General features: G+C 33.1%; 1 protein-coding gene and 1 pseudogene across 1 annotated transcript; one reads left to right on the top strand and one right to left on the bottom strand.

Annotated features, from left to right (window-relative positions):
• Positions 1 to 3140: 3140 nt before the first annotated feature.
• Positions 3141 to 7840, top strand: LOC122578874 (protein CANDIDATE G-PROTEIN COUPLED RECEPTOR 2-like). Its single transcript, XM_043750923.1, has 6 exons — positions 3141 to 3588; positions 4947 to 5138; positions 6458 to 6617; positions 6714 to 6816; positions 7255 to 7336; positions 7453 to 7840. Exons 1-6 carry the CDS (start codon positions 3331 to 3333, stop codon positions 7528 to 7530), a joined length of 873 nt encoding a protein of 290 aa, XP_043606858.1. The 5' UTR covers positions 3141 to 3330; the 3' UTR covers positions 7531 to 7840.
• Positions 7841 to 9578: 1738 nt separating this feature from the next.
• On the bottom strand, positions 9579 to 11415 carry LOC122610646 (annotated as a pseudogene).

The following is an 11415-nucleotide window of genomic DNA, read 5'->3' as shown; positions in this document are numbered from 1 at the left end:
CGATTGGTTTCACTTAAATATAATTCATCGAAATTAAAATATATTAAAAAAATCTGTTAATAATGCCATATAGCATTTCCATCTTAACTTCATAGGTCTTTATGATATATTTGTAAAGATGTTTATTCCTTTCACTTTGAGAGTGTTAATTTCCAGAAGATAAAGCACTTGCGATTTAACAGTACTGGTACACAAATTGTAAACATCAATTATAATCGCATGTAATAGTATGGTGCAATATTTTCTAAAATGTATCTACAATTTTTTATAAAGCATATTATCCTTTTCTTTTCTTTTCGTTTTTCCAACTATTTAAATTTTAGAATTTCAATTTTTTTTCTATGCAATCAACACACTAAATATTAATAATTTTGGCCTATAAAAAATGTTTTTATTGAATTAACCTACATGATTTATCCTAACTATTAAGATAACTATATTATTATTTTTTTTAACAACAAACTAAATTACTCCTAATTTTAAATTGCGTGTATATCTGAGATGAAACCTAAAGCTTTCAAAAAACCTCATTAACAATCCACCCCTATGAATGTAGGGAGTGAGGCTTGAATCATAGCGGATTTTTTCAAGATTACATTAATAACCTACACTACGCACCGCCGCCACCACTGGTTGCTGCAATCACCACACCATCTTCGATACCACCATTGTCGTCACATCGCGTTTGGTATATAGAAGAAAAAGAAGAGGAACTATAATCACATGTAAATAATTTGTCTTAATAGTTGAAGGAAAAATTTTTGTAATCCGATTAGAAGTATTCTAACAAATATAATAATTGAGGAAATTGATAATGAGAGCCTTAAATATTCTCATTAAAAGTTTATTTACACACATAAAATACTCAATACATGAGGGTTTAAGACTCATGCGTTGCACGACAATGATGAAAAATAATTAATTTTGCTAAATAACTAATCATTTTTTTACTTTTTTACATGCTCTAAAAAATTCAAATGATACGGCACGTTATCAAAACATCCATACTTCATGAGATACATAAGTACTTTTAAACTTATAATTAAAATAGCTTAAAACTATTTATCCTTAATATAAGCGTATAAATTGTTACTATGGAGTACTTACCACGTAGCTACCACTTCAGGAAGACAATAAAAAATCATCCGACACCACAGTAATACATATGCTATATTTATGATAGAAAACCAAATAATATATAAACAATGTTTTACTAAAGGTGGAAAAAAAACCATAATCATAAGTAATTATCTCATTTGTCCTCCTCTAATCTTCTGGAGCTGTACCAAAAAAAAAAAAAAAAGATTAACCAACATGTCTATTATTACTTTGTTTTGGTCCATGGAACTCCATGTTAAGTTCGTTAAGTGCATTAATCTTGTCATTTATCTGCTCCACAGTGATCAGTCCAATTACACGTATGGTACTTTAACTTATAAGACTTTTGTGGTTTTTCATATACCATAACTCATTAACATAAATACATGTTAAATATTCATGATGTTATTAAATATAACTTTTGAGTTTTAAGAAGATCAAATGGTTATAAAGAATTGATTGTTCAAGAGTTTAAGCAACATCAAATTGATATTAAGTTTTAGGTTATTGATGTCAAAATTGAAGAATTATTAAGAAGAGGGATGCATGTTGGTTTTGCATTAGTGCAAGAACTTAACTTCCATATTATATATAGATCAAAACCATTACGTAAATTTTAATCACCTAAATAATTTATATTGATAGATGATGTAATTAATAAAACCTAATAACCAAAATGTGTTTAAGAGGATTTGAACTTCCATTTTTTTCTCTTTACCAAATGAACTTACCACAATGATGGCTAGCCGAGCTGGTAGGTATGAGTACGGTTTAGTTTAGATGGCTAAAACTGAAAACCGAACCATTATAATTCGATTTTTGAAAACTAAAACCATTGGGTTTCGGTTTTTTGGGTTTTGGTTTTTCGGTTTGGGCTTATTTCAGTTCGGTTTTTCGATTTTAGTCGGTTTTTAACCACTTGTGAGTTTGAGCCAACTCGAGCAATAAAAGTTTATAAGTTTATGATTACATTATAGCTCAACAACTCTTTCAAACAATATTAGTTTCAACAACACTACAACAATGACAAAAATCCATTAAAATAAGTTGTACAAACTTCAAATACTTATTTCAAATAAATAACTATTTATATCTTTTACATGTTAATTAATTAGCATTTATTAAACATAATCAATTTTGTTATATATTTCGACCTAAAACATATAAATGATATGATTCTATACACTTAAAAGTGCAAATATATTAATATATCTACCAAATATGAGTAATAAAATGATATAAATATAAAATAAAGTATAAGTTATATATATATTTTTGGTTTTGTTCTGTTATTATGCTTTGGTTTTTCATGTGAAACCAAAACCAAACCATAACTTTCAGTTTTCAAAAAACTAAAACCAAAAACCTTGGGGCACGTTTACTTCGAGAAAATGTTTTCAAATTTTCAATTTCTGTTTTCTAGAAAATAAAAAGGTAACTCTTAGAAAATTTTGAAAACGCGTTAAAAATAAAAGATGGAGTTTTCATTTTTTCATTTTAGAAAACTAAAAAACATGTTCAAATTCACTTGTTTTCTAATTTTAGTTTTATAAAAGGTTTGGAAAATTGACTAGTGAAAACAAAAACCGAAAAAAAAGTTTTTCAATTTTAGTGCAAAAGTTGGAAAAGAGAATTTTTATTTTCTAGGAAACCTTTTCTAGAAAAACACAATTTGAACGCGTTTCTTGTTTTCCATATTTTCTTAGAAATTAAAATAGAAAAGATGGGAGTTTTCTTGAACTAAACGCACCCTTGGTTTTTTGGTTCGTATTTTTCAGTTTTCATGTTTTTGTTTATTTAAACTTTTGTTCGGTTTTTGGTCACCCTACCAGCTGGTCAGAGGAAATCCTTACCCATAGTCAACATCTCGTAATTTATGATATGTTCAAGACTTCACCGTTGTAGTGAAAAATTTTCATAATGTATTCGAGAAAAAAGATTTTGTTTTCATTATGATTTATAATTTTTTCTCTTAATTATATTTCCATCAAAGGGAAAACGACACCGTCTAATCAACACTGCAACACATCAATCAAAATCAAATCATTTCTCCTCTTACAATTCCTAAGCACCTCAATAACCCCAAAACCCCCAAATTCTCAGATCCAAAAATTAGGGTTTCTCAATTCACTTCCCCAAAATCCAATCAACACACAAAATCACACAATTAAACGTTTCAATTTCATAATGATACATTCAATTTCACAATTTCATTTTCACTAATCCCCCAAAATGGAAATCAACCTTCATCAAACCCTAACTCCCATTCCAGCCGTTATTCCGGTCATATACGATCAGAAATCCGATTGCCATGGAGTATTGTACACTATGGCTTTATCAATTCCGGCTGGATTATTTGTAGTTTATTTAGGGTTCCATTTGAAAAAAAATATTAAAAAAATAAGTCATAGAAGATCACTTGTTATGATTTCTTATTATCTTCTTTTATGGGTTTCAGCTGTTCTAAATCTTGCTTGGTGCTTTCTTCAGGTATTAAAAAAAAAGTTGAAATTTTTTTTATATAGTTTTTGAATTTGATGGTTTTTATAGGATAATGAAGAAAGTAGTGAACTTTATTAATTTTTGGTTATGATGACGTAGCATTTGACATGACAGTTGACTACTAGGGTCAAAGTAAAATGCTTTTAAGTATAACAGAAAGTTACCCAGGTTGAGAAAACACGTAAAGTATGTTCTGCAACTTATGTTTATTGAAACGAATGGGCTTTACAATGTTGTATGATTTATATAGGATTTGTTGATAGCCGATGATTTGTAGAGTTTCGACTTGTTATAACTTAAGCTCTTATGTTGTAAATAGAAGTTAGTTTTCGTAGAGGTATGTAAAGGGTTTGTGATGGTGTTAAGTGGCTCCTGGGCATTTAGTATGTTAGGTTTATTAAATTATTTTGATTAACGTGAAATTTTATGAGTGGAACACAAAACTGGTAAATTTGAAAGGTTAACATGGTATTTCGGTTACACATTCATCTTTTCCTTTGTTTAATGAAAAGAAAGGATTTGCGTGTTGCGACGGTGAAATGGTGGGGGTGATAGGTCATAGTAGGTGATAAGTCATAGAGTGTGATAGCCAAATGTCTTAGCCGTACGGGCTCCGCCCTCAGATTTAAAAATTCGTCGAAATTATATCGAATGACATTTCTAATGAAAGAACGTTAAATTTTAAGAACACCCATACAATTTTTATAATTTATCAATATATGGTTTTTGAGATAAAAGATTTTGAATGAATTAGAGGAATAAAATGATTCAAGGGTATTATAGGTATATTAGGTAGAGATGTTTAAATTAGTGAATAAAAAAGAGGGGTATTTTTGTCAGTTCAAATCATCTTTTCTTAAAAAAAAAGAGAGGCTCCTTCTTTATAAGATAATATAGATATAGATATAGATATTCTTATGTTTCTTTGGACAATTAGTTCTACGGGCTTATCAGTTAAAAGTTTTACTCTGGAAGTGTAAATGCTGGATTTAAAATCCTAATTCTTTGTTTTTTATGTTTTTATATGTTTGCTTTTCACTATAGCAGTTAGGACTCAGCACTTCACCATGGTAGTTAAACAAACCCCCTTAGGAGTCTTGTATGTTTTCTCTTGCTAGTTTATGTTTTTTTGCTGTAGAGTTTGATTAATTTAACTTTGGTTTGGAGTCCTGTTGCTAATAGTTTGGATGATTCCAGTATAATGTGTTTATATATGCATCCCATACATATTTTTGAAGCATATGCATTTGGATGCTATAGTTGTACTTGAAGTTTCTATTTCTGGTCTTTAAGAAGTATTTTCTTTTGTTTTATTGGTACCGACTCTTATATCTGTGTTTATTCAGGCGTGGCAGTGCACTCCTGGGAAGGAGATTTCTTGGAATTTGTTGTCATTGCTAACAAAATCTGGAATACTATGTCTAGAGATCAGCTTAATTGCTTTTCTACTTCAAGAAAACTATGCAAGTGGGTTGGAAACATTAGCTCATACTTTCATGATTTCGGGCTTGATTGTTGGAGCAGATATGCTTCTCAAGGTAATGATATCTTGTCTATTTAGCCACTATAAATAATTAAATACTTAAATGTTTTTTCAAATTTAATAGTTTTTAAAGCATTGAATATATTCATCTGCGTGTGGCCACTGGTTGGTAGCTTGCAACTACATGTTTTTTGAATGCTGAAAAACATATCTATAAATAAAGAAATGGACGTATAAAAGATCTTATACCATCACCAAGTTGTTAGCCTCGTTATGAAGTTCAAATGTGTTGTGTGCCCCAGTTACTGCACTTATTTTCCCCATAAACTGTAAGGATAACTATACCTGGTCACATGAGTGCATTTTTGGGATGGTTAGTTCAATAAGAATTTGGTGTTAGCCCATGATTATGTTATTACCAGGGGCGGATGTAGTTTACATTTAGGGGGGGGGGGGGGGGTAATGCCCCCTATTGGCTGAAAATTTGTTTTGTTTACTAGTGTATTTTTTTCCCTCTAAATCCCAATATCTCATTAGTTATTAAGTTTGCCCCCAATTTTATTTTTTAGTGCCCCTGATTTTAAAGGTTTTTAGTTGTGTAGACTGGAATTGGTAGTGATAGTGGTGGTTTGAATCATGTGAAAAGGAAGATGAAGACCTACGATATATATATATATATATATATGCATGTAGATATAGATAGATATAAAGAGAGAGATGACAAAAATGGTACAGCCTGTTTTTTCTTGTTTTAATAAATTTTTGTGCTTTACCAAATTTCACCCTTGAAGTTTACTTTTCTGTCCATTTTACTTAATACGAGTAATTTACATTCTCATTTATATCTATATTTATGTTTATTTAGAATTGTTGTTTTATTGTTAAAAGCTATACAAAATTGCAAAATTTATTATTTTTATATAATACATTTGTTACGGTTTTTTTTTACGTTTATAGTTTTATCTTTATACTTATAATTAATTCATAAATTACTATCTTTCATTTGTTACGAGTTCTACAACCTTAAATATAAGTGTGTTATACATTAAAAAAAATTTACATGGGCATTTTCAAAAGATTTCGTCCTGGGCATCAAAAATCTCATAACCGAACTTGCCCATAACTCATCGTATAAATGTTACCACCTTTGTTATTGTGCCCCCTGTATGTAATAATCCTACATCCGCCACTGGTTATTACCATCTAACTGATTCCAGTTTAGTTGTTTAATTTCATTGAGTGATTTTCAAGGTTAAACTAATCTGTTTTTGATCTATAGACATTTTCAACAGTTTGTTTGGGCATAATCCTACATTCCTACTGCTCACTGCAAAGTTATTGATGCTCACCTTTTCACTTATCTTCTGCTATCAGGCAATATTTGTGTTTGGATTTCATGTGCCGCTTTTCATGGATGCTGAAACTACTCATAATGGGAAATGGGGCATGTGGACATTCGATGAATTATTGCTTTCATGCACTTATGGGTTTATTTTGTTTGTGCATTACTCAAAGTGGAGAGACAAGTTGCCTCGTGAGTTAACTCATTTAAAAGTTGCCCAAGCATTCACTTCACATTTTCACATATATGTTCATAGCTGACCTTACATCTTCTATCCCTTATATGCAGCAAGACCGGCTTTCTATAATTATGCTGTTATCATGTTCATTGTCAACGGAGTGGGATTGTTTGCTTGTGCACTAGCTGCCAGTGGCGTCAGCTTTGGACTTTGGTACCATAAAACATTACCTTTTTAACTAAGCAATACATATATGACCTATATTAGATGTAGCAAAAAGGGTAGCTTAGGTAACGTGTCAAAACCTGGAGTTTGTAGTATTTATTTGATTGAGTTGAGCCAAGACCCATTTAAAAGTTACTTCAAATACTTAGTGTCTCAAATATGATTTAAAGTATTTTATTAATAATCTTATTTTTTTAATTGAAACGATTAGGAGTTTTGTTTAAACAATACTCTTTAGGCTACTGTTGCCTGCTTTACTCATCTTATGGCTTCCTCTTGGGCAACTCTTTTTCCTACCCGTCAGATAAAGGATAAACCGAATTGACCTATTCATAGGATAAAGTCGACATTGCCACCTACAACCTAGTTTTCTACTAAATATCACATAAGTTCCCATCCGATAATTGCTTTATTTTATAATTACAGGTTGTATAGTTTCATTGGCATCTGCTACCACACTCTCTACCTTCCGTTTCTATACATTACTTTTTTGGCAGATTTTTTCCAGGTATGATCCATGATCCATGTTTACTTTATATTTTCATTTATATTTTGATCTCCAAATATATTAAGGTGGGAATCGAATCATTTATTGACACTCTATCACATTTCTCTTTCCGTCAGGAGGAAGACTTGCTTTTAGATAATGCTTACTACTCTGAGATGAGAGATGCTGGGTTTTTTGATTCAGATTGGGAATAAGGTCTCATATTGCATAAAAATGATAAGTGACTACTGAGTTTTGGAGGCGAGATTTCATAAAGCGAACTCTGTAAATAAGATAGATGTGTAAACATGTGAGTAGATCTAGTAATATGCTTGAAGCACTTGGAGTGTTATATGGCTGGTCATTTGTCATTCCATTCTACGAAATTGTGGATATTGTGTAACACCAACAAAATTTGACTCTGGGTAGACATTGACTGATATTTGCCAATGAACATCTAGGTATTGTAGTTTTACTCTTCACCATTTGAACTATATGCCATTTGACTCTATTCAGGTTGACAAATGTGTTGTAATGCTTTCTAACCAAAACTTTATTACAAATTGTTATGATAACTAGATAAATGCGTAGCAACTAATTTACAATGCATATCTATGCAAATGAGTGAAAATCATGGGTACCGATGGAGGGACCACAAAGGTTTCCTGCAGAATGGCTTGGGAGGAATATTGGCATGGAGGAATTTCCCAGTAGGGATAGTTTCACCATACATGAAATCATAGCTCGATTTTTAAAAAAAAAAAAAAAACTTATGTGAAAAATGATATAGCAAAGTAGGGTATATTGTGTCTGCATACTGGTTATTATACCACAACACCACGTTAGTTGCTATTGTCTTTATGGATGGTGAAATTATCCATATTGGGAACTTTGGGGCATGTCAACATATTTATTGTATTGCTGAGATGCACTTTTGGCTATATTTTGTTCTCAAAGTGTTTCTTTAAGGATGGATTAGGATACTTTCAAGATGTTCCAACTTGAAGGTCAAGTTAGACTAAGAGGAGTGGAGGGTTATGGGAATGTCCCTCCTCCACTCTTTACATGACACATGTCTAAACCTAATCATAAGGGGCATTCCCTCATTCCCTTGGGGTGGAGGAATGCCTCTTAGGGCATTTCCTATTTAATTTTTAAAATTTTTTTTTTATGATTTTAAATAAACTAAATAAAACAACTACTTTTTTTATTAAATAAAAAACACTATCACATTAAAAAAAACATACATAATACTTTAAAAAAATAAAAATGAAAGTAGCTTATCTAATAATATTAGAATTTTTTTGGAAATGAATTTAATAATATTAGTTAAAAAAGAAATATGGGATACAGGATGTTTTGTCCTTTGGTGAGGTGAAAACATTTTATAGACAGTCTACTAATAATATCTTCCACGTAGTATCCTTATCTTTTTTATGTAGCCTTGTTCTTCACCAAATCACCATACATCTTCTTCTTCACAAGTTTATATCTATATACTGTATAATATATATATATACATATATATATAGGGGTGAGATATTTTGAGACCACCTTTTATTTTAGGACCAACTAGGACCATTGATTTTTGTACACTATCGTCATCTACTACGATATACAAGATTTTTTTGTAAAAACACTACGACTTTCCGGCGACGGGCCCACCAGAAAATCATGTGTAAGTTAACTTACACATGATTTTTCTGTTACACATGATTTTCTGGTGGGCCCGTCGCCGGAAAGTCGTAGTGTTTTTACAAAAAAGTCTTGTATATCGTAGTAGATCATGATGGTGGTGTGTAACTTACGAAAATCAATTGTCCTTTTTTGGACTTTTTTTAGTTGGTCTCAAATTATCTTTCCCCTATATTTTACAGGTCAAAATAAAAGAAAAAAAATATCAAACTCACCACCCCCAAGATGCAACGTACGAAATTTCACAAGCAAACAAAAGCGGAGCTGCGTTAGAAATGCGAAGGGGCACGAAAAATAAGGAGGCGGAACGCCCCTCGGGACCAAGATTGGGCGTTCCGGGGGCGTTCCCGGGTGTTCCGGGTGAAAAAAACGAGAAGAAACGGGCTACTCCTCTTAGTATTAGAGGAACTTGAGGGGATCTCTATCCTATAATGATAGGATAAACTTTTCGTTTAATTAAACAAGCTCATTAATCTTTTGTTTATTTTTCTTCCCAAGCAACAACTTACAAATGGTTCGTCGAATGTTCAATTAGTTTACGTAAAACGTATACACCGAGTCCTTTTAAAATGCGTATATTACTTTTACTTCAGATAGCAAAAGCTAGTTCAGTTCTTCAACCGCTTTTGTATACATGAGGAAGTAACCTTGGGCTTGGGTGCACGACCAATGGTTCAGCCCTTTGAACACTTATCCCAAAGGCTTCATCCATGTTGAGCTTCTCTGGCTTTATGCCATCAGCTAACTCCCAATCAAAGGCTTGGACCAATGTTCCAATGAGCAATTGGACTGTTCTCAACGCTAGGCTCATACCAGCACAAATCCTTCGTCCGGCCCCAAATGGCAAGACTTCAAAATCATTTGCCTTCACGAAAATTCCAGGCTTTTCACCCCCGGGTAAGAACCGAGCGGGCCGAAATTCAAGTGCACACTTCTGGGTGTCGGCCGATGGCCCATATGTTAACAAGGAGTGTGGAACCCTTGGGTATGTAATACCCATCCACCTCACAGCTCTCGGATGCAATCCTTGGCAAGGAAAGTGGTGTCGATGGGTGGAGCCTAAAGGCTTCCTTCACAATGGCTTGGAGAAATGTTAATTGGCTTATGTCCATTTCAGTTACTAGCCGGTCTTGACCAACTACGCTGTCCATTTCTTCTTTGGCTCGTTTCAGTAGATCTGGTTGGCGAATGAGTTCTGCTATTGCCCATTCCACGGTATTAGATGATGTGTCTAATAATTCCTGAAACGTGCATTAATATATATAGGCATACTGATTAGGCATGGAGAAATTGTATAACTTTTGTCATTGTATACCAGAAGCAAAGCCTTGATTTCAATGTCAGAAGGTTTCCTACTGTCTACACTGGGATCATCCTTGAGTGAAATCAACGTGCTCAGCATGTCCATGTGACCCGACGCTATAACTTTATGTTCATCCAAGATTATGTCAAGGAACTTGTCGAATCTAGTGTGGAGTTTCTTCATCTTTTTCACAATGCCTTGCAGGTCCAGCCAATCAAGAACCGGTATATAGTCACCAATGTTGAATTGTCCGGCCAAAAACATAAGCTCAGTTGCCATTTCCTTGAACTCATTCGCCTTTGGATCATCGCCTCCACTTTCATTGCCAAATACTCTCTTGTCTAACATCATTCGTGCTAATGTGTTAGCAGTGCACATGTTAAGTACTTGGCCTAATCTAACTTTTGATAGACCCGCACCAGCCAAACCACGTACGAGTATTGCTACTTCCTCCTGTAGATAACAAAACTAACATTTATATAGTGAAATATTTATAACTTTCAACTATGAATTCTCTTGTTTACTTTTTCTATGAATCATTTGGGCAATGAGTTAAACAACACTAAGTTTTTTTAGTGTTTGGTTAGCCTAATTAATTTAGACTTTAGACTCTATCAGCTTATTAACATGAACTTATTCAATGTATAGATTACAAAACCTGTCTAACATGGCAGAAATCATCGAGTGCTTTGCTAGAAAATAGGTGATCCTTGCAAATCTTCCGAAACATTGTCCACTGAGGACCATATGGTGCAAACACCATATCCTGATAATTATACGCGATATGCTTTGCTCCAGAATTTTGTGGCCTGCTTGCGAATTTCAAGTCATGAACCTTTAAAAACTGTTCAGCAACCGACGGAGAAGAGGCCACCACGACGTCAACGTACCCTAGCCGAAGATACATCAACGGGCCATACTTTGTTGCCAATGCCGCCAACGTGTGATGTGGAATCGTACCAAGGTGTGGTAGGTTTCCAACGACGGGCCATGGGGTAGGGCCTGGAGGGAGGCGGTTAGTGTAACGGGTGAACATGTTAACCAATACATTGAATATAATTTAACCAACAAAGTGATGCAAAAGTAGAGTAGTAGGTTCAAA

The sequence above is a fragment of the Erigeron canadensis genome, chromosome 8, assembly GCF_010389155.1.
Source record: "Erigeron canadensis isolate Cc75 chromosome 8, C_canadensis_v1, whole genome shotgun sequence".
In the NCBI taxonomy this organism is placed as follows: Eukaryota; Viridiplantae; Streptophyta; class Magnoliopsida; order Asterales; family Asteraceae; genus Erigeron; species Erigeron canadensis.
This window is presented reverse-complemented; position numbering and strand designations above follow the sequence as displayed.